The sequence below is a fragment of the Drosophila innubila genome (genome assembly GCF_004354385.1).
Source record: "Drosophila innubila isolate TH190305 chromosome 2L unlocalized genomic scaffold, UK_Dinn_1.0 4_B_2L, whole genome shotgun sequence".
Lineage (NCBI taxonomy): Eukaryota > Metazoa > Arthropoda > Insecta > Diptera > Drosophilidae > Drosophila > Drosophila innubila.
The window spans coordinates 16,369,361-16,393,625 of NW_022995372.1; the positions used below are offsets into that span (position 1 = coordinate 16,369,361).

Sequence of the window (24,265 nt, forward strand, 5' to 3'; positions counted from 1 at the left end):
TATAATCGTCATAACATAGTAATTTGCCTTTGGGCATTTGGATATCAAAAGTTAAAGCACACTCGATCATCAACAACTAATTAGTGAATACTTGGAAGCAAATACGTAATCGAATAACAATTGGCAAGATGCGACAGCAACAGGGGAGTGACTTGAGGGGAGTGCAAAAGCTACAGCTTTTGGTTAGAACTTGGCTGGAAAATGGTTTTTCCTGCGTCACGTCAACGCACAAGTAATTTTCACACAACTTAACGCCACATATCGTGCATATTAATTATGGTCGGAGTCGACAATGGGGGACAGAGGGGATGTTAAATCTAATTTGGTAAGACGACCTACGCGGGCGTCACGTAATGGCTACCCTTCCCCTCCCTCTTCCCATTCCCCTCGCCCTTTATAGCCAGATGGTTAATGTCAAGAGTGGAATGCGCCTGCACGTATGCTATAAAAGAAGCTGGAACTTGGGTTCAATTCGGTTGGTTTGGGTTGCTTTGAGTCTGGGTTAGGTGCTGCTAAGGTTGCCACGTTGTCAGACGACAGGATGGCAGGCAGCTATTGTAACCATGTCAAGTATTTATAGGTAGCATGCCAGGATTTACCACGCTGAAGCCAAAAGTTGTATCAAAAATTACTCATGTGCAACTTTGTTGGGTTTTCGCTTTTCTTGGCCAGGCCAAAAATAAATTAAATGCCTTGCGCCGAAACAAAATAAAATAAAAACGAAACAAAGGAAAATTCCTCATGAGAACATTCCCTATAGTCCGCTTGGAAGACAGGTGTGCGTCGTCTCGACTCCTTATCTTTTCCCGCTTTCTCTACTGCTCCTGGATCACTCTTCCCTTTCCCTTCATTTCACCACTGACTATCCTGGTCCCATGACATCCTCTCCAACGTCGTATCTTTATTTCTTCTCTGCTTTTTCGTCCCTTTCATTCATCGAGTGGTTGATCAACTTAAATAAATCGTTTTTCATTTAAAATGGTGAGCTAAATTTATATTATTATTTCAAATCAACAAATGAAAATTTAAATATTTATTTAAGGAGAAAGGGATTCGAGTCGAGGTTCGAGCCTAAACTCAGTTATTACAAGAAAGTTATAACAAAGAGAGTATTTTATTTTCGTTTCCCATTTTTCTCCCTTAATTATAAATCCGCCAAGCACACATGTTTCCCAAAATCCCCGTTACCACTGAAAGTTCATCCTTAATGTCATTCACATTCTAAAATTTAATCAGTCAGCAGAAAGAGAGAGAAAGATTTTCTCACTCTGTCTTTCACTTTGTCTCGCTTATTTACAAATAAGTTTATCGAAAACTTTGATTTTACAATGACACGTGATATTTTGGAAGTCTTTCAGGAAATCGGCGGCCTCATCGAGAAAGTTACTGAGCAATTCGGGCGACTTAAAAATGGATTTGCTAATGCTCACGTTTTGATCGTCCCAAATCTTCCATTTACGCATGCTCTCGATAACATCACCACAGAAGTCACGCTGGGTGTGAACTTTCTGGGACAAAATGTTCTCCACATGCAGGCGAAATTTACCTAAAGAAGAGAATAAATAATTATTGGGAAAGTCGAGCATGAAAGTAAGAAGAAGACAAGAAAATACTGAGAGATAGAGTTAGCTATCGTAAGAAAGGTGGTTAAGTAAGAGTGAAAGATAGGGTAGAACTACTTCAATATCAAAGAAAATAAATACATAGTGCAGCAGGAATATAGATTAAGTTATCGATTAAATATAATTATCGCTTATTTACATCTCGCTGTTATATGTACACTTAGCTCGATGTAAATATATAACATACACTGTAAATAACATAACATACTTTCTTAGTGATTATAACATACTCTGTAAATAAATAGAAGAAGAAGATAGGTTAAGCATCATTATGCATTCGCATTGCGCAATTGAAATAAATAATATACTGGCTACAATAGAAAGATCGGATAATTGTCCATTAACTTTTCTGTGAAAATTGGGCTTAAGGGAAAGATAAAAACTGAATATAAAAATTAAAAACAATGCAAAATATGGAAAGGAGAGGAAGAGATGGAGAAAGCAAAGACAAAATTGGATAGAGATGGTTTAGTGAAAAGAAGAGATAATCCTATTTACGATTCGCCAAGCTGTGCTTCATCTTTTGCATTTTCTGGTCTAGTTGACTCTTCTCATACCCCTCGATGATCTTATACATTCGACTGTCCATATATTTGGAACCAAATACGCTGGAATCGCAGGGTACTTTGCATAAGGTGTTGAAATTGGGCCCCGAATAAGGAACCTTCGTGAATGCTCTGTTGGCATTGAACTCGGCGCGTCGTGACTCTGTCATATTTGCCATTTGGGATTGATAATAGCGTGCACGATCGTTGTGAAATCGAAAGGTAGTGCTGGTCAACATCTTCTCAACCTTCGAGAGGCATCTGAAGGAGAGGGTGATAAAAAAAATATGGAGAAGGGGATAGGAAGTAATACTTACTTGGAGTTGCGAAGTGAGTAGACGCCCGGAATGGAGTATGTGCGGAGCAAATGATGCAGCTTGTATGCCACACAACTGAGCAGCTCCTCGGCGGCACAGAGTTGCATGCGGCGCAAGCTGTACGCATTGTGCACCGTTTGCCTCACAAACCAGCCACGGTAGAAGGCCTGAATCTTCGTTGCCGATCGATTGAAATGCTCCCAGAGACGTTGATGCAACTTCTCCTCAACCAGTTGAATGTATTTGCGTCTCTGACGAAATCCACGCCACCAACGTTGAATGCTCACTGCGGCATCCAATTGATAGCTCATCTGCCTCTCATGATACCTTTTCCAATATTTCTGGATACGCTGGGCAGCTCGAAATTGCTTATAGTCGAGTATTAGCAGCGAGGTCCTACAGGGCTCTGTGATTACGTACATGTGTTCCTCTTGTCCTTTTTGACTTACCTCGACAACTTGAAAGCCATCTTATCATCCGTTTCTGTGTTCGCCGTCCATTCATCTTCATAACTACGTGAAACAGTTATAGAATTCACAGTATCATTGTGAAACTTATTACCTCAGCGATTTCTACTTACTCAATTGCAGATCTAACATTTGTTGATAAACGGGAAACGCGATTTCCCGGGAAAAAAAATTGAAACATGGTCTTTTTTTGTTTTTTTTTTTTTAAATATTTTTTTTTGTGTTGTAACTGAGCAAAGTCAACTGAATATTAAAATGTCATTCTGTTTAAAGTTGTGAATTAAGATTCTAGGCTTTTGCTTCCCTGCTGCTTTTCATGCTTGGTTATTCTTGGATCTGTATTTGATATACTCTTATAATAAAGCTGTATCTTCATAAGTTTTTGTTATTAACTTTTAACTGGATCGTTAACCGATACTTATGTATATACGATTTTCAACTACTTAAATGCAATTATTTTGCAGTCGATTAATCGAGTTAATTAAATCGATTCTCATTTAAAGTTGACAATTTGACTCCAATTAAATTCTGGTTAAAAAAAAACTCAATTTTATCCATCCCTGTCGTTTCTGATTAAAATTGTAATGTTGTAATCACGATAGTAACATATATTTTAATTTAGTTACAAGTAAGTCCTGGAATTCTTCTAGGAGCTTATGGAAATGTATGCAACATATTTGCAGTTAACCAACTCAGTGCTAACTTATGCAACACTGCACGCTAAAGGTATGTAAACAGCTTCGGGAAAAATAGATTAAATGGCTTGTCAACAGAAGTGAAAGGGAGCAGCAGGAGAGCAAGAAGTCGCCAAGGAAGGAAAAACAATAAAAATTCGAGCGACAGCAGCGTTTGGGGCCAAATTGTTTAAAGGTGAAAAATTGTCCTGATCAAAATTCAGGCCAACCGACTGGTGACCGAGGGAGGAGATGGAGGGCTAAAAAGGAGACTCAAGGTGCCTTGCCGTATGACAAGCGTTAACTTTTCAATGTTGACATCCTCTACAAATTCTACTTGCCTTACCCACATTTCCTCTCTTCTCCTTTCGTTTCGTGCGCTCAATCAATTTTCTCAATTTTCTTCTCTCCAATGTAACTTTTTTTATATTTTATTTTTATTTTTTCTTATTCTTATTTAGGTACAGCGCACGTTTGGTTTATTTATTCCCGCTGCCTGTCGCAGTTCAAGCCGTCTTCATAGCCATTATCCTTCCCTGCACTCCTCCCTCCCACTTACCACTCTCTGTCCCACATTGCGATGATGTCGATGTCGATGTCATTGCTGATGATGCTGCACGTCTCGCAATGCTGTGATGTGATGTGTGCTGATATTTGACACTTTATTATGTGCACATCATCAATTTTGAAATTATTGTCAATGTGCCGAAAGAGCACAGCAATATGTGCGATAAGGTAGGTCCTTTAACTTTTAATGTAGTGCTTCCAAAATGTCAACTACAATTCTTCATTAGATAGTCAAAATATTAAAACTAAATACACTCGGAAAATCTAAATAGAGTCTGTAATCAAAAGAAGAAATATTTATTTTGAATTCCACTTCGAATAATTTGAACCGTGGGTGTATTAAGCAAACTTTTTACATAGTGTAACGGCCTGGAAAAACTATACTTACTACAGTGAACTACACTACTTGAAGATAATTGATATTTATCATTATAAGCAAATTTACTAAAATTAGTGTTAAAGTGTATTCAGTAGCATTTTTAATAATACAAATATTTAATGATAAATTTTTAAATTAGTAGAATTTCAAAAATTATCTTTATGTCTTTCATACATGCATATAAATATATTTGTTTGTACGCTGTATCATTTATTTTTTCTTTTAACCTATAACCAAATGAATTTTATTGGATCAAAAGTCATTGTTTGGTCCATTTTACACATACAGAGAGAGCATTTGAAACGCACATTTGGCGCACCGCAAAGTATGCAATCAATTTTTATTGCCCACATGCAGTGAGTGGGCGTGGCATGTTCTGGTTTGGCCACTGTTGCCTCCAGCCAGTGCCAGTGCAATGTTTTACTAATAATTTTCAATATAATCAGCACCTGTGACGACGACAAGGACGACGCGTCGTCCTCGATGGCGCAAACGGAAGTGGGAGGTAGGCAGAGTGAAGCAGAAAGTAACAGAAAGAGGAAGGGGACGCATTTGCACAAATGTTGCTAATGTATAAACATTTGAGGCTGCTGGTAAAGTTAAAGCGAATAAAAATTGAAATGCCTTAGCGCCCAGCAAGTGGCATTCCTGCCAACGGGGGTTCCCCTCCTCCCACCTACCAGCACCCAGCACTTGCCACATTTGGTGGCAGCCACGTTAACCGTTTCGCTTGTGGAGCACCACATGCGGCTTGAAAAAAGGTAATGGCCATGTCTTAAAGTAAATTCAAGCAGTTGAAGCCCAGATCTGGATACAATCGATAGCATGCAGGTTCTTTTAGTACCATCACTATCGGTTCTGTTACGATTATATCACTAAGAAAACAACCTTTAGAGAACTCATTTCATACAACTGAAAGTTGTGAAAGTTGAGTCCATTGTGAAATTTACTATCAACCTGAAGAAAAAGAACTGTCCTCTTTTTCAGGTTCATAGTAAATGTCACCGTGGACTCAATGTCTGGCGTTTTGTGCGGACACTTTCAGTAGTACTGTATGAAATGAGATAGGTTATTAGCTTAGTGATTATGTCAAGCGGCTTAACAATCGAAACATAATTGATTAATATAAAAAATTGTTAAAGTAAAGTTAGTTTAGTCAGATTTCACAAGGTTGCTACCGATTATGATTCTTGATTATGTAATACTCACAAAAAATGCAAAGTTATACCGATAATTCCATAATAATTGATAATTTTTGTATTGTATTTGAATAAGTAGAATTTAAATTGATGAGCGATAGTATTATATTTATTATGACGAACATATACTACAAATTAAATGTGGAAATGTAATCAAAAATCGAATTTTTTCAAGTATCAAGATTAATCTGAAGCTTGGCGAGTTCAGCACTTATCCAATCCAGAAGATTGGGTATATTAGCAAACCTGGTGTTATTTGTGCCAGATCCATGGCTCCAGGCACCAACCTGATAATACCGATTGGTGCTGTCGTGAGCTTTAGGACAAACTAGTGCCGATCCAGTGGAGAACTTGAGATTTGAGTTCTGACCTTTCACACACAAGATTGAGTCATATTTTGGTCCGATTGTACAATCGACGATACTTAGCAGCATGCTTGTCAACATCAATCGACCGGCTATGGGTCTTTTATTCCAGCCGGAAACAATGCAGTTGTCGTAGTCCACCACAATATTTTTGGGAGGCAAACAGATGGGCCTGATGTGCTTGTTATTCGACTTCATGTTGAAGTCCGACTCGAGAATGAGCAGTGCAATATCATTTTCAGAGGTATCGAATAAGTAGTTGGGGTGAGTTACTGTTTGCTTCACCAATCTCTCCTGATACTCCAGAATCTCATTGTCTGTTCTCAGATCCCAATCGCCAGCTCGAACCTTCATCGCATTGTCTTTATTCAATAGACTAGCGCTGCTTAGCACGACATTGGGTGCGAGCAGAGAACCTCCAGCACGATAAGCATTCGAGGTGGTAAATATAGCCACAGTCCAGGGAAATTCTCCAAAATCCGATTCACCTCGATCGTTGCCCTCGATTGTCATAAAAAGGCCCTTATTATTCGCATAGCCGCATTGTAAATCCTCGTTATCAGGTTGATGAGGCTGTGTCCATTTGTTGAGCTTTTGTAAGAGAGCAAATTGTAAATGAAGTTGTTGAAAAACTCAAATTTAATGAGGTTACACTTACCAAATTCTCAGTAGAGCAGCAAGTCTCCAGGTAATGACATACTCTGCTATTCTTAATATTTATCAAATATTTCCCTTCCCTTACCGATGGATTTTCACATTTCCACCGTTTGATGCAACGTTTTTCATTGTTCCAACCACAGTATTTAATCGGTTTAACGGTTGTCGTAGTCGTTGTTGGTGCTGTTGTTGTCGTTGTTGGTGCTGGTGTTGTCGTTGTCGTTGTTGTCGTTGTTGTCGTTGTTGTTGTTTTTAGTGGTGACTCAGTTCCTATGCTGAAGCTAGAATTAGGACTAAATAGCCTATCAATCTGCGCAAAAGCCTCTTCGATTGTTTTGCGAGCACTATTGACCATATCATGATCGCATCCTTCTTTTAATATGGCATCGATTTGTTGTATTAGTTCTGCTTTATGTGAAGTCCAATTGCTGGGAGGACAATTGTTGGAAGGACCATCATAAATATTCTCAAGTATATCTACATCACTGGTTGAAGTTTCATTTATAATTTCCTCAAGTATATCTACATCTTCTGTGACATTAGGGTCACACTGTGCACCGAGCAGATAAATACTGGGCACCAGAATCCATACAAGAGTCCCCGATAACAGCATTTGACAAGCTATAAATAAAAAGTATGTTAACAGTGCCGTCAATTTAATGCCAATGTTAAATGCATCGATGTTGCTGTTAACAGTTGACTTTATCGGTAATTACTCATTTTGGCAGCAACATGCAGTATTATCGATAAGCACTTACAATTTTAAATATTGATAAAATACACAGAAACAACAAACAAATCAGCAGCAAGAAAATAAAAAAAAATCACAGCAGGAAACTTAATTCTTTAATTTCTTTGCCAAAGTGTTGAATGTCGCGCTTTGTATTGTTCGTAGCAAGCCGTAAGAGTCTACTGAGTAATCAAAAGTAAAAATATGTGAATAGTACGCAAAAAGAATACACTGAATACACTGAAAGAAACAGGGACTTCTAATATTCGTTTTTGGTTAAAATTTTAAATAATAAAATAAACTATAAGATTAAATGCAATTTGTGTTCCAAAAGTTGATTTTTTATTATTTACAAATTATAAATTTTGATCATTAAAATAAAAGTTTTCAAATAACATCAAATTTGCGTTACCTCATAACAGTAAGGCTTTTTAAAAAAGAAATTCTACAAAATATTGTAAATTAAATATTTGAAATATACTTCGCAATTTATAGTAAAATTTTCAAGACAGATTAGGCAATATTTCCGATTTTTTTTAGTGTTAAGATTATCATCGTCGCTGTTTGTTGAAAGGTCGGAGAAGGTTGTCAAGAGAGAACTTTGCTGATAAGTTCTTATTTCTATAATATAATATGTTTATAATAAAATAATTCCAAGTATTCGATTTTATTTATATGTATGCATATACACATATACATAATAAATTCTGCTTAAGCAGTATAGTATTTGCTGTCCACATTTAGTTTCTTGAGTTCGCTGTTGATCCAGGAATTGAAACGGGGAACATCGGTATATACGCCTGGAACATTTTCCTTTCCACAGCCAATTCCCCAGGCGACAATGCCAGCTTGATAATAACGATTGGGACTGTTTCTTATGGGACAGATGAGAGGAGCTCCACCATCTCCAAAGCAGGCATCTACGTCCTTCTCGCCGCCAGCACAAATGCTAGTTTGCTCAAGGTAAAAGCGTGGACCAAGTATTATTTTGATCTTATCAGTACACTCATTGCGGTGAACGAGTGGCATTGTAATTTTCTTGAGAATATGCGGATAATCAGTGCTGTTTTCTCGTCTTTTGCCCCAGCCCGTGACAATGCAGCCTGAGTGATCAAAGTTCTGGTTGGACCTCGGCAAACAGATGGGAGAAATGTGTGGACTGGGTTTGAAACTGCCCTTAAGTACAAGGAGTGCAATGTTGTTGACCTTATATTGAAACTGGTAATGAGTAATTATTTGCTCGACATCAAGATCCTGACAAATATAGATCTCATCTGTGGTTGTTTCATCCCATTCACCAGCTCTCGCAATTAATGTGTTCGGTAATTTGTCGGCGACCTTATGGGCAGCAGTTAGTACAACATTTGGTGCCAACAGGGAACCGCCTCCAATGTTTCTTATTAGGTTTTCAATTAAATTATCCTTTTCCAAGATACCAATCATCCAAGGAAACTCACCAAAGTTCGCTTCAAGATGTTTATCGCCAGCTATGGCAAGTTCTACGCCATTGACATTGCGTATGCCGCAATCCTGCATCCGGTCGAGCAACTCGGGCTCGGGACTCTTCTCAATCTACAAAGGGTCTACTATAAGTTTCATGACAATATATATATAAAGTTTATACCAACCATATCCGATTTGTAACAGCAGATTTGATTATATTTACAAACTTCTTTGACGTAGAGACTGCGAGGCTGTATGATGTACGTTCCATATTGATTTCTCGTACTATTCTTACACATCCAAATCTCCACGCACTCGCACGATTCTTGATTAGCATCTGGGTCGGACTGTATTATCTCAACTGTCTTGTTTTCAATTCGATTTGAAATATTTTCGAAAGTCTTATCAAGAATCGCTTTTAAATCTTCTGTTTTTGATCCGATTGGGGTTAATAAATTATAAAGCTTCTTCTGAAGCTCGTCTCTTTTAACTGATATATCGAATTTTTGGCCATTCTCCGTGTTATTTGAGTCATTGGATCCCGATGAAACAATATCTTCGAAAATATCAACATCGTCATCGTTGCTTTCTGCATAGAGTAAATTAGTTATGTTTTTTAATAGGTCATTATGTAAATATTATGAATGAGTCAATTTTACTTACGAGCATTTAGTTTTTGGCCATTCTCCGTGTTATTTGAGTCATTGGATCCCGATGAAACAATATCTTCGAAAATATCAACATCGTCATCGTTACTTTCTGCATGGGGTAAATTTGTTAAAATTTAAATAATTGTTTCAATATTAAGGTTGCGTAATTGTTTGTTGCTTTTAACTTACGTTCAGCTGAAGATGCCGTTGCGCACCAGACGAGGAACAGCAGTCTTAAACCAAACTTTCCCGAGCACAACATTTTAATCATCTGCGTAAAAAATAAAATGCTCGTATTTATATATGTCGTGGTTATGTACAGTGAGTCAATTGAGTGTTTTGACAAAGAAACACACTCACCATTCAGAGAATGGTTTTTATTTCTTAAATAGATAAGTTAAAATAAATAAATACAAAGAATTAGTATATATTTAATTAAAACCAATGGTTTTTTTTACAATGTGACACATTGGGATTTTTTATTACTTTAAACTTATTTTTCTGAGTTTTGCTCTCTTAATAAATAAGAATAAAGTATATGTTATCACTTAATATGTACTGACACAAATCCACACGTACAAATTTACAATTGTATGTACTTGTCTATATATGGTACTTGTATAGCAAAAAGCTCTCAGTGCTCGACAAATTCTTACGACGATCAGTTCGTTTTTTGAAATTTTGACATGAAGAAGCTCTTTGGTTTATTTGGGGTTTTTCTCTGCATTGAGTTATGCACTGGAGCTCTGGGAAGACCCGAAGACTTTACAGGGGACACCTCAGACATGGGAGAAGACAGTGTAAGGTCTTGTGGTTATAATATGGAATGTGTTCCAGCTGAATTGTGTGAAAATGGATCAATCGTCAGGGACGGAAGAACAATTATCAATGCGCGATCGGGGTTTTCTTCCGCGACAAATTACAATAACGGTTGCAAATGGACAGAAGCATGTTGCCTTAACACTGAGAAGGTAAGAGAGACTTTGACTCATTAGTCAATATGAAACCTATTCCCTTTTTTTTTGCAGAAGTCGAGACCAACAATAAATTATGTCTCTCGGGGATGTGGCTACAGCAATCCCAAGGGAGTGGAAGTGACCCTACAAAATACTGACAACGGTGAATCACAATTTGGTGAATTCCCCTGGATGGTAAGCGTCTGGGAGAAAGATACCGTCCAGGGAGGTGGCACCTTGTTGGCCCCTAATGTGGTGCTTACTATAGCCCACAAAATCATTAACAGTTCGGCCGAGAACCTTATGGTGCGGGCTGGCGAATGGGATACCCTCATCACGGCTGAGCCATATGCCCATGAAGATCGCGGTGTGGCCACGAAAATTGTGCATCCCGATTTTGATGGGGTTGTGCTATTGAACGATGCCGCTCTACTCATCTTGAAGACTCCCTTTAAGCTGGCACCGCACATCGACACCATTTGCTTACCCGGAATACTCGATAATTTCAATCAACGCCGCTGCATTGTCACAGGTTGGGGCAAAAAGAATCTTGATGACCCAGACTATCCCCATCTTCTGAAGAAGATTGATGTGCCAATCGTGGACAGGACTAAATGCCAGCGACAATTGCGACGAACTCGCCTAGGACGATACTTTGAGCTGCACAGCAGCTTCGTCTGCGCTGGCGGCGAGTTGAACAAAGATGCCTGCTTTGGAGACGGTGGCTCCCCGCTCGTGTGTCCCTCTCTTGATGATCCCGATCGATACACGCTGGCAGGCATCGTCGCCTGGGGCCTTGACTGTGGCTATGAGAATGTGCCCGGCGTCTATGTGAATGTGCAGATGCTGCGTCCCTGGATTGAAGCACAACTCCAGAACTATCACGTTTCTTCCTGTAGCTATAACCCATAAGTAACGATTAACCAGTTTAAAATGTAATTAAATTGCTTGCACACTGTATCGTTTTGTTATGTGGACATTTGCGAATTTCCAAGCGAAGGTCAACCCATTTTTATTTGCAATTGCATATTTACTTGAATTTTATTAAAGAAACATATTAATATTGTCAATTTCAACAATAAATGAATTATAAATTTACCATGATAAGGAGAACGACACAACTAGGTGTTTCTTTTATTCGATTTATATTTCAGGAAACTTTTCTTGTTTCAAAGAATGATAACTAATATCAATTATTTCAAAAAATTGATATTGCAAAAGCAAAAATCCGAGCAAAATGCAAATAGATGCTACAATCTTAAGACATTTTTTTTTTTAATAATTTCATTATTCTCCAAGTACATTATTTTATACATAGATCATTATAATAGCGCACAATGAAAAACTCAATGTTAAATTTAAGTTGATAGACATGAACAATTCAGACGGAACATGATGAAATCAATAAAAAAAGCCAATACTTGATATATTATGACATATTAAAATGATCGGATAATTTTTGGTACATTATTTAAGGTGTAGTATCGGCTATCAACATTTAGTTTTTTGAGCTCTTGGATAATCCAGGGATACAGATAGGGAACATTGGTATATACAGCTGGAACATTCTCCTTTCCGCAGCCGAGACCCCAGGCAACAATGCCAACTTGATAGTAACGATTGGGATGACCTTTTATCGGGCAGACGAGTGGAGATCCCCCATCGCCTAGGCAGCTATCAACGCCCCTCTCTCCGCCCGCGCAAACGGAAGTCTCGTCAAGGACGAAATTCGAGCCAAGAGGTTTTCGCAGCTGATCATTGCACGTCTTTCGGGGTAGGAAAGGCACAGTAATTTCCTTGAGGATATGTGGATAATCAGAGCTGTTCTGACTCCTTTTACCCCATCCCGTGACAATGCAGTCTGAGTAGTGGAAGCTATCGCTGGAACTCGGCAGGCAGATGGGCGCGATGTGTGGATTGGAGCTGAAGCTCATTGTGAGAACGAGTAGGGCAATATTGTATTGCCTGGAATCTCTGGAGAAACGATCATGCAAAATCATTTGCTTGACGGAGCGATCCACATGTGGATATATTTCCAGATTAGTCTTCAGATCCCAATCTCCAGCTCTGATCACCAGCTCATCGGGGTTGCATTTTTGGACCTTATGGGCCGACGTTAAGACAACATTTGGAGCTAGTATTGAGCCCCCACCGATATACTCTGGTTCCTCGTCGGATGCTAGCATTATTGCCACCATCCACGGGTATTCACCGAATTCTGCTTCCTTATTTGGAGTTGCGGCCAAGGTCATTCCTTTGCCTCGGCTATGTTGCTGGCCACATTCTGGAATTTCGTCGTCATCATCGTCGCCATCGGGGCTAGTGGACTCTTCGATCTGCAATACAATTAACTCTATTAGGAGACTATAACAAATAAAATGTTGACTTTCTCACCCTGTCGTCTATATGGCAGCAGGTTTCCAGATAATGACAAGGATTATCGTTTTGAGCTGATCGGAATTGAATTTTGTAATTCCCATTTATGTCTTTGTCATCCGATTCACACTGTCCTTTCTTAACGCAAACTTTGTCAATACCGCAGGACTTCGTGACGATGTTTGTTTCCGGTTTTGACGTGGTAGTTGACGGGGTTATGGTTTCAGCTGGTTCAATTTGTTTCAACATGCCATCGATTAAGCCCTTCAATATCTCACCTTGCTGATTTATTGCCGATAATGCAGCTGTAATATTCCTTCGCAAATTATTCAACTCAGCTACAAAGTTTTGTGGTAGATCACTCTTGAAAGCCTTTGACCTATCATCGTACGAGTCTTTTGGACTCATTATTTCCTCAAGTAAGCTCACAATATCAGAACCATTAAAATTTTTAGACACCTGAGGTAGATCAGACTCGAATGACTTTGATCTAGGGTCAGTTTGACTAACCGCATTCTCAAGTATGTTCACATCTGAGCCATCAAAATTATCAGTCACCTGAGGAAGTGCCGATATGCAGCTAGTAAGAAGCACTAATGCAGCAGGAAGGCTCCAGATTATCCACATCTTTGTAGTCTGGAGCATTATGAAAGATATTGAAAGATGTGTTAAATTTGCGTGTTTATTCACTTTCTAAAATCACTAAATTTAGTCAGGCACTTTTTATTTTCACTTTATTTTATTTAATTAATACTCTCTTTACTCACCATCAATGTTTAAATATTGTTTTGTAAGTCGTTGATTTACTTATAATTATATTACTGCTCAATTGCTAACCAAAGACTAACAGAATAATATCAAAAAGCTTTCATATATACCAGGCTACACATTTTTGTATTTACAAACATGTGAACATTTATAAAAGTATATGTAAATCAATGTGCATATAACAGAGGTTATCAATGAACTCGGGTGTCTGGTTTGAAAGCAAAAATGATAATTGTCCCAAGAGAGCAAATAAATATAATCTGTTTGCTTCGATTTGATTAGTGCGGAATATATTCATTAAATTAATTTTCGCTTGATCACTTTTGTATTTTTTTTACAATTAATAAAGCTCAACACTAAAAGTAAGAGTGCAGCTAAGCTGATGTATTTGTCCTGTTTACACTTTTGTAATCAGACTGTTTCTAAAATTCAAATTGGGAATATTAATTCACATTCTTCAAGTGACAGTTAATTTTTGTAAGCTAATATAGAATGTTTATAATTGAATTTTAAATAATTAGGTAATATGAATAATATATTTAGTTTTTCACAAATTAATTTCAACCATTAATTAATAATCTTTTCGATGACTCAAAACTTTTATAATTTGGAGGCTTGCAATACGCATTTATAAGATAGTAACTGGGGACAATAACAATGAAATGATAGTCCTCTCTCATTTGAAGATATATCAAAGAACAGACTAAACGTTGACTTTGGTTGGCATAAACCCCTTTAGGGATTCGGAATTGAGACTGGGTCTGGGTCTGGGTCTGTGTCTGTCATCTGTTGTCGTCTGTTGTCTGATGAATGTGCACCGTCTGCTGCTGAGGGAGCGGATGCCAGGAGGGGACAAAGGACTGAGTAAAGGCGGCACGTGGTTTGGTCGGCTGTCCAGTGCAATTTGAGCAGACATTTTCTAATAAACATTAAGTTGACATGAGAAACACGCCAAACAAATGAAGCAAATGCATTTCATGCGCCGGCCATGTTGACGTCTCGTTCTGCTACTGTTGTGGAGGGGGAGGGAGATAGGTAGTTAGGGTAGTGGAGCAAGGGGGTGTGGCATCTGTTTACTAATGCTGCCCTTTTCTTTCCAGCTTTCAGCGCTTGCACCGCAGGATATGTTTACAAATTGAAAAATATTGCATGCGACCGCTAGAACGTGCTAAAAAGACGCAGTCTGAGGGTCTCTGCACAGTGGAACAGAAGCAATTGAAAATGTGAGAAAAATATATAAATAATGTTTTTTCTTAACATTCAATTAAAATTTACAACTAATTAAAATCAAATGCGAATATTAGAAAAAAGGATTAAAAAGTTTAAAATGTATATATGCAAAAAATGTACAATAAATAAACTATTGAATTAACCCCATTATAAGTTTTTCTCTCCATTTGCTAGAATTTATAAGAAGTTGGTTCAAAATAAAATGCTAATACAATAAACAACACTAAACAAATTTATGTTTTATCAAAATTTAATTAAATTAAACCAAACTTGACTCTATTTTAATTTTCATTTATTTTTTTTTTTTTAATATTTTATTCATACTCACACTGTATGAAGGAAAATTTTGTTGTTAGGTCAGTTGGTAGACGGAGGCAATGCTGGAAGTGGACAACCGGGCAGTCGACGTGTCACGCGATTTTGCACAAACGTGGACATAGATACTGTGCTTTATATACACGTAGAGTGAGATAGCACATTTTAAACATAAAGTATATATATAGTAAGTTTATATATTCTGCACAAAGTGGCCGGAGCAGCGTAAATCTGACATGAAACATTTGCGTGACAAGCAAAATGCTGGCTCTTGGCCCTCTCCCTGTTAGCCCGACTTGATTCCCTCTGGGCCCTACACGGACGGGAGTCCGAGATGCACAGAAAAATAATTATGGCGCGAATCATAATAATGCAGCTCTGCATTAACAACACGAACAGCCAGACAGCCAGAATAAAAGCAAGAACATACAAAAATCGTGCTTCAAATGCAATTTGCTGTACAACGAAACAAATATACTCTTTCAGTTCATATAACACAGGGTAAGTTACTTTGAAATTCTGCAGAAATTTGTTATTTTCATACATATAGATTCCAAGAAGTTTCTCTGCCGATAGAGTAGATTTATATATGTAATAGATTGTGCATATTAGGTTGACATTTTCGAATGCATTTGATTTCATGTACTAATGATTATAAATTGATTACTAGTGTCTTTTGATTGATCACTATCTCTATTTGAATTGATTTTCTTATAATCTATATGTATGGTGTCTAAATTTGTTACTTTGAATTATAAAGGGAATTCCAATTAGATAATAAAAATTGTTTGAAAATGTAATTGAATTTACGAAACGAAATTTTGTTTTGCTTAAAAGTGAAACACAGTTAAAGTAGAGCTAAGAGCAATCCAAGTCTGTTAATAAAATTATAAGCATAAAAAAAATAATAATAAATAAGTTACTCTGCCAAAAGAGTAGATTTAAATATGTAATAGATTGTTTTAGGTTGACATTTTCGATTGCATTTGATTTCATGTACTAATGATTATAGATTGATTACTCGTGTCTTTTGTTTGAACACTATCTCTATTTGAATTGATTTTCTTATAATCTATATGTATGGTGTCGAAATATGTTACTTTGAATTATAAAGGGAATTCCAATTAGATAATAAAAATTGTTTGAAAATGTAATGTCAGCAGCATGCAAATTGGCCCTGGTAGCACAACATGCTGTGGCTCAGACCAGGAAAGTCGAGCAGGTTTACGACTTCACAGAGAAACGTGGAGCAAAAGAGAGACTTGGAGGACGCAGTTTTGGTTTTTGATATGTTTTGAATCTGCGTTGACAATGGCCTTTGTCTTGACAGCGTCAGTCAAGATGTGGACAAATTAACCGGCGGTCTAATGGTCTAATGGTCTAACGGTCTAACGGTCTAACGTTCTAGTAAACAAAATACCAAAACCTGACTAGCTGATTTACAATGTCAAATTGACAACAATTAGGTTTGCTGGCAGTCTATCTCTCTCTCGCGTGTCCCTTTCTCTCTTCCGCTCGTACTTGTCTGCCCTCTCGACTGGCTGTCAGTCTGTTGCGAAAATGTTGACAGCATTCAAATCAAAATGTTGACAACAACAGAGAGAAAAGCGGAGACGAATACCTCAGGCAAAGGAGTCCTTCATGCTTATGGGAATGATGTTGAGCTGGGAGGGGAGAGGAGTGAAAAGCTAGCAGGGGGGAGAAGTATTGTCATAAATGTCATCTTTGAGTCATTTGACAGTTGCACTGAGTTCGATTAGGGCATGATTTGAATAGGAAATTAGCGAAATTTCGCTGCGTCCTTTTCATTTTCTCATCTTAAGTTTTGACTCATAGAAAAGCGAAAATTTAATTATACCAAGGCGTCTGTAGAATAAATTATATGCAAATTTCGAATATGAAGCTGAAAATATCTAAATGACTGATTGGAAATTGAGTTTCAGCGATAAGAATATTTTATTAAAAAGAGGAATATAAATAATATTTATTAAAAAATATCAAGGCTGCAAACCTTCAAAATTTGGTTAAAGGCTCAGTTTGAACCATAGAGCAAGACATCGGTTCGGTTCGCGCATTGGTTTGCATACCCACTGAACCTAAGGTTTGGGTTCGAACCTTGGTTCACTTTTATATAAAAAGTTATTTTTATTGTTATACATTTTTCTCTACATTTTGAACTAAATAAATTTAAAAAAAAAATCAAATTTTGATGATACATTAAATTTATTTGAAGATTTAAATATGACTTATTTTAGTCCAAAGTCTCAAATAATTGCGTAATATTAAAAAACCTTAAAATTTATGTAATAATTTTTTTTTCGAACCGAAACTTTCATTTTAGAAAGTGGTTCGGTTTAGGCTCGGGTTCGCAAAGTAAATATTTTCAAGGGTTCGGTTCATGATCCGGTTCGGGCTGCTTACAAACCCAACCGAGCTACTGTCTACGAGGTTTGGTTCAGAACCGGTTTGCAGCCTTGGAAAATATGAAATTAAATATATTCTTAAAAAAAAACAAAATAAAGTATTAGTTATATTTGCGGAAATTAATGGAGTTGTCGGTTTTTCATGTAATTTGAATTAATTAAATCGCTTGATCGTCAAAAATATTATCGAGTTAACGTAGTTAAAAATCGAATTTTTACATCATTACTGTGCATTTTCACGTGTTTTCAATTGTTTTTGCTTCTCCCGAATCTTTTTAAAGTTTGTCTTTTATTTGGACTCCCATTACAATTTTATTCCGGCATTGATAACAGACAACGAGCACTTGAACTTTACACTGAATTGCACTTAAAAATGTGCGGGAGAAAGCCAAGAAGAAGCAGTTAGAAAAATAAAGAAAAAGTAAAATCTAGTATTATTATCGTTCGATGGTATAAATTGTATGCATTGCGTGAGCCAAAAGCGAAGTCAAGTGTCGAATTCTGCAGTTTTCATTGGCGCCGGCGCCCGAAATGGAGCAGAGGCTTTGTGGGAGGGGGTGGGGATGGGAAAGGGGAAGGGGAAGGAGGTTGTAGTGTAACCCCCTTTGTCTGTCCCGGCAATGAGTGTATCCGGTTTCCGGCGTCTCGACAGTCTGGCAGTAACAACTGTAAGCAAAGCAACTATAACTGTCGGCAAGTTGGCTTTATTATTTCCACACTGTTGAATATTCGTACATATAAAAGATGTATAGGGTAAGGGGAAAAGTAAGGACTTTGTTTTGCTTTGAAGACTAGCAGGAGACTGAGGTCCATCTACGGGTGCTACATAGGCGGGTGCATTATCACTTCCCAAACAGCCAAAATATTGTGGGTGCATTAAATATTTTCGAGCCTCTCCTTCTCTATTTCGCACAAAAGAAAAGTTGCACCAAATGCTGGCAGAGAACGCACTTTGGTCCTGTTGTCCTGCTTCCCTAGCAAAGTATGTGGGCCTTAGATGAGCTCACTCTGCAGCCTTTGTCTGCATTTTATATTAAACTATTTTCTGTTGCTCCTTTAACTCCTTCTGCTGCTGTCCTTCGCACTCGAAGGCAAAACTTACCTACTGCAAGGTCTGCGCCACGCATTCTCATTTCTGCAGCAATTTGTGGCAAAATTTATGAAAAATTCAAAACAATCGCTGCCACAGCATGCACCACAAATATGTGGCTGTTGACTGAAGGTCCTGTAGAGTCCTGTTATCTCGGAGCGTTCAAAATTCCACAACGCTCGCATTTTCTTTCACTACATTGATTAATATATTTTAAAAGTTGCTCAAATAAAATTTAAAGATCCTAATAGTTCGACAAGGGTTAATTCATAATAATAATTGCTTATATTTATATTTATTATTTCGAAGCTCCACAAAACTTGCAAGTCTGAGTCTTTTAAAAGTGCAATCGGAATAAAAAAGTCGTCTATCAATGGTCAACGTTTATACCCCGCAATTATTAGAAGAAGAGTAATTTAGTTTGTTATATTGAAAGAAGAAAACAACCGATAATTCTGCATTTTCCATCCAAAAGTGGTTCTATTTAGCTTAGGAATATTGTGAGGAATCCATAAATAAATTTTAAATTCATGAGTTTAAATTAAGATTTCTGCACTTCTGGGGCGACCGCAACAACATAGCTTTATTTGTTGTACAGCTATCAATTAAGCTGCTGCCAATTATACCAATTGGTGAATTTAATTTATAAATTTATGAACTAGTTGACGTTTGTGGCATGCAATATTTGTGTGTTGCATACAAATTTAAAAGGTCTAAAAATTACTGAAAGATGCTGAAACTTAAGCTGCAGTCGTGTGAAGAAATATGTGTGTATTTGGTTGGCAAACAATATTGCAGAACAGAGATTAGTTGCTTATTTTGACAGGAGCTGTCAGTGTTGCATTTAGCCAGTGTAAACAAACAAAAATATTTGCTGCCTCTGCTGCTTCTTCGGTTGTTGCAAGGACAAGTGCTGTGCTGCTTATCCTTCTGCAGTTTGAGCTTTAGCTGCCTGATAACTATGATGATATTCTCATATCTCAGCTGCAACGAGTGCATGCTCTTCAGCTCGAGTGCTCTGCTCACTGCACTCATACCACCTACCCCTTACCCATTACCCTTACCACCCTGAGTCTTGCCACTCCGTCTTCTAGCTCATCCGAGCATAGTTTTTCGTATTTCTTGCCTTTGCTTTTCATTCTTCATTTTTCATGTGCAGCAGCAGCAGTTAAGCTTTTAATTAAATGCAAGGAAAATTCAATTTTTAATTAAAATTTTCTAGGAAAAGTCTCTGGCCTGGCAATGCATATATGGATACGGATACCAATTGGGATTTTCTTGATTCTCGCCTGCGTTGTCTTTGCTCCCTATCTCTCTTTCTCTTTTTCGAGTGTTTGCCAAACGTGTAAAATTGAAAATTAGGAAATCGAATTGTAACGCCCAGTTACGTTAGAAAAAAGGGAGGGTAGAGAGGGGACAACTGCAATAGGAGCCGACTGACTGCCGACACTGACTCGTCAGAGCCAGACAATAGCACAATTGTAAAGTAATTGGAAATGAAAACTCATTTTGGCCAAAAATCATCATTCAATTGGCAATGCACCAGTTTGCTTTGCCAGCATGCATAGATCGTAATTTGAGTGGACTTTATTTTTTTTCAAAATCTCCTCGAGCGCCACAAAAGCAGCTAGAAGATGGATTAATTCATGCTGTCAAATTAAAATGCAGTCCTGTCAAGTATGGAAATATCTTGTGTAAGCTTTAAGTTTAAATCAATTCAATTCAAATATCTTAGTCTAAAATACAACACTTTATTTAATTTTTAAGTTTTAAGTACAACAATTTTATATAACTCTTAACTTAATTGAGTTAAAATAATATTTTTATGAATTTTTTATTGTAATACAAATGTAAAAATTATTATTTATTTTGCATATAACTGACGTTTAAAAATATTTATAATTAATAATCAAATAATTAGTGATTAATTTCAATGTTTACTTAGAAATAATAATGTGCTTTAGTTAATAATTACAATGTGTGTTAATTTTACCTATAAAATAAAAGCTATATATTCACATTTGCAATTAAAATGCAAAAGTAAAGATAAATTAAAATCTTTTTCTTTTGTTATTTAGATTCATTCTTACTCATATCATGCATAGAATCAGACGTGACAGTCAAGTAATTGTGACATTGGAGTCAGTCCCATGTGTGTGTTTATTCGCTAGGCATTATTTTGGTAAGCTTACTTAGTGCAAAAGTTTTTTAGCCCCTGAGCTTAGAAAGAAAGGGGCTCAGGCAGCTTTTCGGTAGCATTTTGCACATAATTTAAACGCACACATCCTGTCAGTCATAAATTACACATATTACATGCACGTATAAATCGCAGACCAGATACGAAGATACGAAAATACGACCATGCCAAAAGTGCGCCGAAAAACTGAGAGCAAAGTGCTTAACATACTTTTTGGCGCAAGGCCCACGAAAAGAGGGAAAATAAAACCTCATTGACATCGACAGCGACATTCACATAGGCAAATCTGCAAAATGCACGTAGCACAAGAAAGTTGAGAAACTTTTCCATACACATAGAGGCAGACACAGAGACAGAAACAGAGACAAAGACAGAGACAGCAAAAGAAGAAGTGAAAGTTGAAAGTAAGTCAAGAAGCTGTCAAAGCGAAAAAGGCGAACAACTTTTACTTTTGCTCTAAAGCCAAAGATTATGGCAGCTTGACGTGCTCCCAGAAGTCTATAGCTCGCTTCCCTTTTAAATTGTTTGCCCAGACTGCGTTTTGGCTATACTAATTTAGATACCACTATTGATAAGCTGCCATAGGTGGGCGCACACCTGGAAGACACTGTTTCAGCCCAATATCAGTCCATACGTGACCAACGACATATCGACAAGACTTATGCATCAATGAATTACTTGAAAGGGAATACTATTCGCCTAAAGAGAAGAAACTGGGTACATTTGAGAAACCTGTTGTCGATTTAACCTTCGCTAAAATTCTACAAAAATAGAAAGTAAACAAATTATTTAAATTAGATAAATACAAAAATATATATCTTAAGAACTACCTTGCCCTACTCAATAAAACACGACCGCTGTAAAAATATCAGCCTTTTAGTTCTTATCATTTTGGCTCTGCTTTGATTGCCGACACCATTTAATATGAAAATACTAAACTTTAAGCTTTTTGTAATTGTCTGGTTACCATTTGTGGAACTGTCAAAAGGGTTATAGTCGAATATTTGGTGTATCAGTACAAATAGATTTCGATGGAGAAGTACATATTGCTTCAATGAAAACTAAAGTTTAATTTAAAAAAAAAATTTATGAAAACATTAAATTTTCCTATTTTTCCCATTTCCATTTAATTTCATTTGAACACCAAAAAAATATAATATTAATACAGTATCCATTTTGATTTAATTGACAGTTCCTTGATTTTTTTGATAATACTTTAAAACTTCAATCAAAATTTTTTATTAAATTTTATTAAAATTTAATTTAATTATGATTCACTCTCCATCAGTTTGAATATCTAACTGTCACAAACAGAAGTCAAACTTTTGTCACCTAGGAATTAAAATGAAATTAAAAATTGGTATAAGCAAAGAGGGAAAAAAGAGAGATAACAAAAGATAGAGTAGTTCGTCGTAGGATTTTTAATAGTGTTAACAACGCACTAATTCTCTTGTTGTCTACGTTATATTGCAGTTTTATTAAACGGGAAATTTTACCTTAGGCGACAAGGAGAGCAGGAGCAGAAGATGCAGCATGAACCCCATAAAATTGGAGCGGGAAACCCGAGAGGGTTGGGGTCTTTGTCTCTCCATTGGGGCGAGGCGAAATGAAACCGCCATCAATGAACCGCAATTGTATTTGTTTGCAAATAACTGAACGTTATCTGAGACTATTTATCTTTATCTACAATAACGGCAACGGCAAAGGCAACGATGCTCGAACATCCTTCGAGTCCTTCGTGCTGCGGGGACAACAGGACCAAACAATGCAAAACGACACCGCCACAGTAGCCTCGGCCCAAAGGACACCCGGAGTAGACAACAGCCAAAGGAGGCAAAGGAGCTAAAGGGGAAAAGGGGAAAAGTGGAAAAGGGAGGAGCTTTCGAAGAAAAGAGCAGCACGAGGGGAATTCAAGGCGCCAACTGAAATAATGATGCAAGCGCCAATAACAATAAAAGTGGAGAAAATGGCAAGCGAGGATGTGTAAGTCGCAAGTCCATCCAAAGACAATAACAACTCGGAAGTTCTCGAGCATTTTCCTTGTGCTAGTAGCTACTTCAAATGCAAGGTCCTTCGTAAGCAGCATTACCATGCAGTGTCCAGTTTCATCTACTGGTTTATACTTCAAGTACTTAAGGATTGGTCACATCACACTCCAGATTCAAGACTCCAGATTTAAGCTCGATTTGGGAACGTATTTTACGCATAATCAAATTCATCCCAAAGCGTTTACTGTTCCTCCTTTTGCAGCTTGAAATTTAGAGGCAGCTGATTGCGCCTAAAACCATGCAAATTAAATTTAATGGAAAATGTATTTTTCATATTTCCGCCTCTTCATTTTCTTTTGGCCTCTGTTTTTCTTTTTCATTCGCCGCGGGGACTCTGCCAGTTTTTTATTTTATAAATCAAATTGCGGTCTTATATATCCATGCATTAATAAATAAAATCATTCAACAAGTTAACGGAAAATGGGTAAAAAAATGAAGGATAGGAATAGAAGTATACTTGATTTTGGCAACAAAATCAATTCATTGTTTAGACTGTTTCTCGCAGAAATGTTTAAAACACTGCTTCGATTTGCATGCTGAATATCTTAAGTTTATAAATTGGTTTACTTTACAAATACGAAACACTTCTATTTATTCTGATCTAGTTTTGCTATTCCCTTAAAATTTTAAAGCCTTACATTTTATTTCGCATGTAAAAACTACTTAAAAACTATTTTTCTCATTTCGCTTTTGCAGAAAATTGGAAAATTATATTTAGTATATTTAATTTTAACTTTATTATTGATAACTCTTTAATTAATTTTTATTGAAATATGAAGAATTTGCAGTCCTTTAATGGAATGAAAATAGTTGACGCTCAAGTAATATTTACTATGTATTTATTGTTTATTGTTATTTTATTGCCAATTTCCAAGGTATTGTTTTATTTTATAATTATTATTAATGTCTATAGCATTTTGGAATATATGTGGCAAATAAGACTCTCACGGTTTTTATTTAAGTTTGTTCGTTTCTGGGCTCTAACATGTTTGAGTGTTACTATCTAGCAAAAATTTGCTTTTCTTGTCTGATGTTTTTTGTAGCCTTTTCCTGTAAGTATTTTTCCTACATTTTACAAACGTTTGACGAGTTGTTAACATAATATTTATATGGCACAAACCAATCTGTAATCAACACTTAAAGTATATGTCGACATGCGCTTTCCACACAAGATGTTGGGAGACGTAAGAAGATAAAGAGAAGAGAGTTGAGGAATTTTTGCATGAATTATGCAAAAGAGTTTGTTG

General features: G+C 36.9%; 5 protein-coding genes across 5 annotated transcripts; 1 reads left to right on the forward strand and 4 right to left on the reverse strand.

Annotated features, from left to right (window-relative positions):
- Positions 1-1,204: 1,204 nt before the first annotated feature.
- Positions 1,205-3,144, reverse strand: LOC117780712. The gene is made up of 5 exons (XM_034617343.1): positions 3,065-3,144; positions 2,934-2,996; positions 2,485-2,880; positions 2,121-2,428; positions 1,205-1,546 (listed from the first exon to the last, which is right to left on the reverse strand). The coding sequence occupies exons 1-5, from the start codon at positions 3,130-3,132 to the stop codon at positions 1,290-1,292; spliced, it is 1,092 nt and encodes a 363-aa protein (XP_034473234.1). The 5' UTR covers positions 3,133-3,144; the 3' UTR covers positions 1,205-1,289.
- A 2,713-nt stretch (positions 3,145-5,857) lies between these two features.
- On the reverse strand, positions 5,858-7,412 carry LOC117780373 (phenoloxidase-activating factor 2-like). Its single transcript, XM_034616886.1, has 2 exons — positions 6,794-7,412; positions 5,858-6,726 (listed from the first exon to the last, which is right to left on the reverse strand). The coding sequence occupies exons 1-2, from the start codon at positions 7,403-7,405 to the stop codon at positions 5,941-5,943; spliced, it is 1,398 nt and encodes a 465-aa protein (XP_034472777.1). The 5' UTR covers positions 7,406-7,412; the 3' UTR covers positions 5,858-5,940.
- A 758-nt stretch (positions 7,413-8,170) lies between these two features.
- Positions 8,171-9,881, reverse strand: LOC117780195 (phenoloxidase-activating factor 2-like). Its single transcript, XM_034616626.1, has 4 exons — positions 9,805-9,881; positions 9,629-9,724; positions 9,151-9,554; positions 8,171-9,094 (listed from the first exon to the last, which is right to left on the reverse strand). Exons 1-4 carry the CDS (start codon positions 9,875-9,877, stop codon positions 8,234-8,236), a joined length of 1,434 nt encoding a protein of 477 aa, XP_034472517.1. The 5' UTR covers positions 9,878-9,881; the 3' UTR covers positions 8,171-8,233.
- Positions 9,882-10,277: 396 nt separating this feature from the next.
- On the forward strand, positions 10,278-11,600 carry LOC117780196 (phenoloxidase-activating factor 2-like). Its single transcript, XM_034616627.1, has 2 exons — positions 10,278-10,586; positions 10,644-11,600. The coding sequence occupies exons 1-2, from the start codon at positions 10,302-10,304 to the stop codon at positions 11,481-11,483; spliced, it is 1,125 nt and encodes a 374-aa protein (XP_034472518.1). The 5' UTR covers positions 10,278-10,301; the 3' UTR covers positions 11,484-11,600.
- Positions 11,601-11,967: 367 nt separating this feature from the next.
- LOC117780194 (phenoloxidase-activating factor 2-like) lies at positions 11,968-13,583 on the reverse strand. Its single transcript, XM_034616625.1, has 2 exons — positions 12,966-13,583; positions 11,968-12,907 (listed from the first exon to the last, which is right to left on the reverse strand). The coding sequence occupies exons 1-2, from the start codon at positions 13,572-13,574 to the stop codon at positions 12,011-12,013; spliced, it is 1,506 nt and encodes a 501-aa protein (XP_034472516.1). The 5' UTR covers positions 13,575-13,583; the 3' UTR covers positions 11,968-12,010.
- Between the last annotated feature and the right edge of the window lie 10,682 nt (positions 13,584-24,265).

What these genes read in the sequence shown, in the direction of transcription:
- LOC117780195 (XM_034616626.1), bottom strand. Translation starts at nt 9,877, where the DNA reads ATGTTGTGCTCGGGAAAGTTTGGTTTAAGACTGCTGTTCCTCGTCTGG. An exon ending in AACGGCATCTTCAGCTGAAC is followed by an intron (nt 9,725 to 9,804) that starts GTAAGTTAAAAG and finishes TACCCCATGCAG; the next exon opens with AAAGTAACGATGACGATGTT. An exon ending in GCTGTTACAAATCGGATATG is followed by an intron (nt 9,095 to 9,150) that starts GTTGGTATAAAC and finishes GACCCTTTGTAG; the next exon opens with ATTGAGAAGAGTCCCGAGCC.
- LOC117780373 (XM_034616886.1), bottom strand. Translation starts at nt 7,405, where the DNA reads ATGCTGTTATCGGGGACTCTTGTATGGATTCTGGTGCCCAGTATTTAT. An exon ending in GCTGCTCTACTGAGAATTTG is followed by an intron (nt 6,727 to 6,793) that starts GTAAGTGTAACC and finishes CTCTTACAAAAG; the next exon opens with CTCAACAAATGGACACAGCC.
- LOC117780712 (XM_034617343.1), bottom strand. Translation starts at nt 3,132, where the DNA reads ATGTTTCAATTTTTTTTCCCGGGAAATCGCGTTTCCCGTTTATCAACA. An exon ending in TACTCACTTCGCAACTCCAA is followed by an intron (nt 2,429 to 2,484) that starts GTAAGTATTACT and finishes CCTCTCCTTCAG; the next exon opens with ATGCCTCTCGAAGGTTGAGA. An exon ending in GAAGCACAGCTTGGCGAATC is followed by an intron (nt 1,547 to 2,120) that starts GTAAATAGGATT and finishes TCTCTTCTTTAG; the next exon opens with GTAAATTTCGCCTGCATGTG.
- LOC117780194 (XM_034616625.1), bottom strand. Translation starts at nt 13,574, where the DNA reads ATGTGGATAATCTGGAGCCTTCCTGCTGCATTAGTGCTTCTTACTAGC. An exon ending in GCTGCCATATAGACGACAGG is followed by an intron (nt 12,908 to 12,965) that starts GTGAGAAAGTCA and finishes ATTGTATTGCAG; the next exon opens with ATCGAAGAGTCCACTAGCCC.
- LOC117780196 (XM_034616627.1), top strand. Translation starts at nt 10,302, where the DNA reads ATGAAGAAGCTCTTTGGTTTATTTGGGGTTTTTCTCTGCATTGAGTTA. An exon ending in GTTGCCTTAACACTGAGAAG is followed by an intron (nt 10,587 to 10,643) that starts GTAAGAGAGACT and finishes TTTTTTTTGCAG; the next exon opens with AAGTCGAGACCAACAATAAA.